The 6,501-nt window shown below is 33.7% G+C and overlaps 1 protein-coding gene across 1 annotated transcript; it reads right to left on the bottom strand.

Annotated features, from left to right (window-relative positions):
• Positions 1-3,191: 3,191 nt before the first annotated feature.
• Positions 3,192-5,066, bottom strand: LOC145113795 (peroxisomal membrane protein 13-like). The gene is made up of 5 exons (XM_079049847.1): positions 4,950-5,066; positions 4,264-4,470; positions 3,853-4,166; positions 3,660-3,752; positions 3,192-3,518 (listed from the first exon to the last, which is right to left on the bottom strand). Exons 1-5 carry the CDS (start codon positions 4,975-4,977, stop codon positions 3,321-3,323), a joined length of 840 nt encoding a protein of 279 aa, XP_078905973.1. The 5' UTR covers positions 4,978-5,066; the 3' UTR covers positions 3,192-3,320.
• Positions 5,067-6,501: the final 1,435 nt, after the last annotated feature.

Raw genomic sequence — 6,501 nt, 5'->3', positions numbered from 1 at the left:
CCACACACGCACAATAAATACTAATACCACATAAAAAAAATTAAAAATGAGTGCTTTTTGAACGCTTAACCCTAAACTTTAAATGAAAAACCCTAATTGTTCTTTTGTAATTTACATGTTTCTCAAACATAACCATTCATCAAAAGAGATAATCAACATGTTTCTAATGCGCACCAAAGAGAACAATTCACACCCGCTTTAAAATTCTTCTCAATCTTGAAAATAATTCAGTCTGCAAGATTACATGACATAGTAACATATCTCAGCTACTTCGGACTGCAAAATAATTTAGATGTACTAAACTATTTGTGCAAAAAAGCTAATCACTTCTAGAAACTAATTTCTGAAAGAATATTTGCACCCGTGTCTTAGCGCGGGTAAACGGCTTTCCTGAATCTTGTATATAATTGTAATATTAATTATGAATTTGAGGTTTTCTTTTAATCAACAACAAACTAAACAAATAAATTTATGGGTTAAGTTATTTTGTGTGTAAGAAAATTAGACAGAGTAGTTTCATTGCTTTTTTTTTTTGCTGTTTTTTGGTTGTATTCCATAACAAAAATTTGTTATTTCTTTCTCACGTCAATAAGTAGCAACAAAAGATTTTGAGAGTTCACTGATTGAGATGTTTATTATTTTTTATCAAAAACAATCGTAATTGACCTAAAAATGTCATAATATTAAACTATGACGGAAAAAACGTTTATAAAAACAATATTGTTATCAAACAAAATACTCAGCCAGCAGATCTTACCTAAATAGTCATTCAGGACATAAATAACAAAAAAACGAAAAATAAAAAATCAAAATGATAGTTTTACCTCGGTTGGAAAAATACAGTAAATTTCATTCTTAGCCAACTAAATATACTACTAGAGTCTTTCATTTTAAAAAGTTGATTATAGTTTTTATAAAATGACATTGTGTTAAAAAAACAAACGATTATTTTTATCCCATAGCATAGTTTGTTTTTTTACCCAAAACAATAACCAACTTTTATAATTAACCAAAAACAACTATATATTTCTATTTTTAACCGAAACAAGAAACTTTTATATGTTGTATCAACCCCCCCTCCCCCACCCCACCACCACACACGCACAATAAATACTAATACCACATAAAAAAAATTAAAAATGAGTGCTTTTTGAACGCTTAACCCTAAACTTTAAATGAAAAACCCTAATTGTTCTTTTGTAATTTACATGTTTCTCAAACATAACCATTCATCAAAAGAGATAATCAACATGTTTCTAATGCGCACCAAAGAGAACAATTCACACTCGCTTTAAAATTCTTCTCAATCTTGAAAATAATTCAGTCTGCAAGATTACAAGACATAGTAACATATCTCAGCTACTTCGGACTGCAAAATAATTTAGATGTACTAAACTATTTGTGCAAAAAAGCTAATCACTTCTAGAAACTAATTTTTGAAAGAATATTTGCACCCGTGTCTTAGCGCGGGTAAACGGCTTTCCTGAATCTTGTATATAATTGTAATATTAATTATGAATTTGAGGTTTTCTTTTAATCAACAACAAACTAAACAAATAAATTTATGGGTTAAGTTATTTTGTGTGTAAGAAAATTAGACAGAGTAGTTTCATTGCTTTTTTTTTTGCTATTTTTTGGTTGTATTCCATAACAAAAATTTGTTATTTCTTTCTCACGTCAATAAGTAGCAACAAAAGATTTTGAGAGTTCACTGATTGAGATGTTTATTATTTTTTATCAAAAACAATCGTAATTGACCTAAAAATGTCATAATATTAAACTATGACGGAAAAAACGTTTATAAAAACAATATTGTTATCAAACAAAATACTCAGCCAGCAGATCTTACCTAAATAGTCATTCAGGACATAAATAACAAAAAAACGAAAAATAAAAAATCAAAATGATAGTTTTACCTCGGTTGGAAAAATACAGTAAATTTCATTCTTAGCCAACTAAATATACTAGTATGAGTCTTTCATTTTAAAAAGTTGATTATAGTTTTTATAAAATGACATTGTGTTAAAAAAACAAACGATTATTTTTATCCCATAGCATAGTTTGTTTTTTTACCCAAAACAATAACCAACTTTTATAATTAACCAAAAACAACTATATATTTCTATTTTTAACCGAAACAAGAAACTTTTATATGTTGTATCAACCCCCCCTCCCCCACCCCACCACCACACACGCATAATAAATACTAATACCACATAAAAAAAATTAAAAATGAGTGCTTTTTGAACGCTTAACCCTAAACTTTAAATGAAAAACCCTAATTGTTCTTTTGTAATTTACATGTTTCTCAAACATGACCATTCATCAAAAGAGATAATCAACATGTTTCTAATGCGCACCAAAGAGAACAATTCACACCCGCTTTAAAATTCTTCTCAATCTTGAAAATAATTCAGTTTGCAAGATTACAAGACATAGTAACATATCTCAGCTACTTCGGACTGCAAAATAATTTAGATGTACTAAACTATTTGTGCAAAAAAGCTAATCACTTCTAGAAACTAATTTCTGAAAGAATATTTGCACCCGTGTCTTAGCGCGGGTAAACGGCTAGTGTGTGTGTGTGTGTGTGTGTGTATATATATATATATATATATATATATATATATATATATATATATATAATACTAACTTAAGTGGATAATACGGATCACTCAAACACTTGCAATAAATGATCTTGAGTGGTCTTACTCCAAACCAATATGTAAATTGTAGCAAGTAAATGATAAAGATGGATAAAAATAGTGTGAGTTTCAATCTTGAAATGCTTGAAGAACTCTTACGAATTTTGTCACTTAGAAGCAATTTAGAAAGAAGGGTTCTTAAGAGAAAATAACTAAGATACAACGTACATCAGATCTAGAAGTATCCAACGTCTATTTTTCAATTTAGCCAAACTTGCTCAACCATGTTTCCAAATTTGGACGGAAAAAATAAGTAATATCATAGACAAAAATTGAATTTAAAAAAAGTAACGAGTTAGTTATGTCTAAGATTGAACCCAAGACCTCCTTATTAAAAACATCTTGTTATATTAAAGTTTTTCATTTTTATAAAAGTACTCCATTCTATATTTTCATAGATATTCTAGGAAATAATAGCATTATACTTTGTTTATTGTCTTGTTATAGTAATATACTTATGCTATAACCAAGCATTGAACATTATCATTATATCCAAGATCCTTGATCTAAAAAATTACTACAAACTAAAAAAAGATCATGTACACAGTACCAAATAAGGCTGAAAAAATAAGAAGGAAAAAAAACTATCCAGATTTCCCAATTGCTTCAAAGGGATCAACTATGTGCATTGTTTCCCCACAGGCCATCCCATGCAGCAACAGGTGCACCCTTTGGTGCGTCAATGTAATTTTGTGGACCATGGGGTCCGTTGGGTCCACGGGGTTGGATTTTGTTAGGCTTTGTTTTAACACCCAAAAGTCTAAACACAAATCTTGCCAACTCCCCATATAACAATCCTGACCTATCAAACAACTGCATATACAATATAGTACAAACATGTCAATTTTATCATAAGGTTATATTTTGAGATATTAGATAAAATGAGATGAATCAAACATTCGAATGTGGTTTACAACCTTCTAAAAGTAAAAAAAATAATAATAATAAAAATACCTGAAGAAGAGCCGACATGAACATGTGAAACGCCTGAGTGTTTTGGTCAATCAGCATAGCTACCCGGCCAAAAAAAGTAACAACTCCATGCATCTGTAAATTGTAATCATGCACAAAATTATTACCACTTGTATAATAACATAAGGGTAAAATGGTCATTTTGTCATATTCAAATTGACCAAGCTTGCCTTACCACACGCATCAAAGAAATCCAAAATCCAGGAGGAGATGAAGGAGCACCAAATGGATTATTTGGATCCTGACCACCACCATAAGGACCACCAGGACCGCCCATTCCCATGCCATAACCGCCACCCATGGGACCTCCAAAACTAGTGTTGTACATTCCTCCACCACCATACATGCCGCCACCACCACCGTAAATACCACCATACCCTCCTCCATAAGTGTTGCCTCCATATAAACCAGTGTTATAGGATCCGATTCCACCATAAGAACCATAACTTCCTCCATATGCGTTGTTTCCATATAAACCATAACCCGCACCTTACATACAAAGTAAACAAACAAATATAAGAATATTCAATTCATCACAAGAACATGGTTGGGTTTCGAGTATATGGAATTAGAAATAGTGAAACACCTCCATATGTATTTTGATGCATCCATGGTCTTCCAAATGCATTTGGGTTAGTTGTGGATGCTTCTTTTGTGGGGACAATTTCCCCTGGCTTTGCTGTTCCAGAAGCTTCGACTACATCACTTGTGCTACCAGGATATGAGGGTTTAAAAGGAGCAGGTCCAGATGTTGATCCGACTCCTTCCCATGGCTTTGGAGGTGGAATACTACCTGAATTACGACAAAGATCGAAACTCTAAAGTCTAAACATCTATTTGATTTACGTTGATAAGTTCTTAATCGCAAGTCGCAACCAAGAATCAATCAGAAGATGTGAATTCTCTTATATCGCTTGAAAAAATCTCATACTATCAATCACGAAATGTTGAAAAGTAAAAACAACGCCAAATTGCCAAATTCTATTCTGAATGAACAATTAAAAGTTAAAACCCTGTGTGTTTCCTTAACGAATCGATTTAACAGCAATTAACAATCAAAATGATGTGAATTCTGTTAAAACTCTCAAGATCTCATAACATCAATGACAAAACGCTAAAAACAACTACGAATCGTCAAATTCCAATTCAGATAATCTGGAACGATTACATGCAAACCCTAAACAAATCATCAGTTGGACCTTTAATCGTTCAATCTTAAGCAATGATGATTAACTGCAAAAACAATTAGATCAGGAAGGATGTAGGCGAAACCTGAGTGTTGCAAATTGTTATTCGCCATTGGAAGGAGGGAGAAACGCCGTTAAACGAATCCGCCACCCCCAAATACAGAGAGAGAAGGGTCAATATAGCAATCAAATCGTCTTTCTCACTTGTATATTGACGTGCCATTTTTGTTGGTAGTTGTGCAAGCCTTTTCTAATTTTCAAATATTTTTTTTATTTATTTTTGGAAAAACTGATTAATTATGATTTAAAAAGGTTCAAAAAAATACAATTCAAATTTAATGTGTTTAAAAAATACCATCGTTTTTTATAAAAAAAATACCAACAAACTAATTGTTTTGTTCAAATAGCATCCAATGGTAACCGACTCTTGCAAGTTCATGATCTGATGCTACCTAGAGTGCTACCCATACTTTGTTACATTATAAACAATAAACAAATGAAATATAAACTCCATTGTTTGCCATCAAACCAAGAACACCCACATCACACCATCTTCTTCACAACCAACACCTACCATTGTACCACATTTTCCCTCCATAGCCGCATTTCCTAACAGATTCAACCAGCGGAGATAGTCAACCGCCATAATCATTACTATCTCCACCCCAGACTACACGGTAAAACCATCACATACCTCACACCACCGTAACCATTTTCCACCACTATCTACTAGCATTACATACCACAAAACCAGACTTCCACCTCAAACACCGGACCTCAAAAAACACCACAAACCACACCCATCACCCTCTCCGAACACCAGCCATTGTCACCTTCACACCCCATCATCATCTCAGCCGAACAACCCACACCATCGAAACCACCATGAAACACTAACCATCAGAACACGATACCACATGCTCTAGTCAAGAAAACCACCACCTGTCATCACCTGTTTCTGTCAAACTCACCACTGAAGCCACCCTTCAAACACCATGTATTACATCAAAACACCCACTGTTGATCACCAACTCCACAGAAAACTCGGACCATCCTTATTTAGCCACATACTTCACTGAAAACACAACACAAACTTCATCTAAAACCACCACAGCCTCCACAAAAACAATCCATTTGTTTCCTATCATATAGTCGAGAACCACCTTAATAAGTCATTTTCCCTTATTTTTTATAAGACATTCATCGGGCCCCGCTTGGCATCGGGTCCCGCCTGGCATCGGGTCCCGCCTGGTATACATACAAACACATACAATACATGCAAGAGTCACACTGACAACTAGCATCCTATAAACATAAATCAATGGGCTGACATTGGTGCATTCGACCCACAAAATATTGTGAGAAGACTCACCTCAATCCGATGATAAACAACTTATACACTCGAGCTGCTGCTACAAAGGTTCTGCACACTGGACATAACCAAAACCAACCCTAATTAATAATTAGGTTAATAACCCAAAATCAAAAGTCCATTTCATATTCTCTCTCACTAGGGTAAAAGTCCACATTACCCTTTCCAAGCTAGGCCCACCCAAATATGGACCAAGGCCCAAAAATGGCCCAAAAACACTTCTGGGAGTATGTCATGCGTACTCCTTCCTTACGCACGACGTATT

The sequence above is a fragment of the Lactuca virosa genome, chromosome 5, assembly GCF_052849685.1.
Source record: "Lactuca virosa cultivar CGN04683 chromosome 5, Lactuca_virosa_CGN04683_v6, whole genome shotgun sequence".
NCBI classification, from domain to species: Eukaryota; Viridiplantae; Streptophyta; class Magnoliopsida; order Asterales; family Asteraceae; genus Lactuca; species Lactuca virosa.
This window is presented reverse-complemented; position numbering and strand designations above follow the sequence as displayed.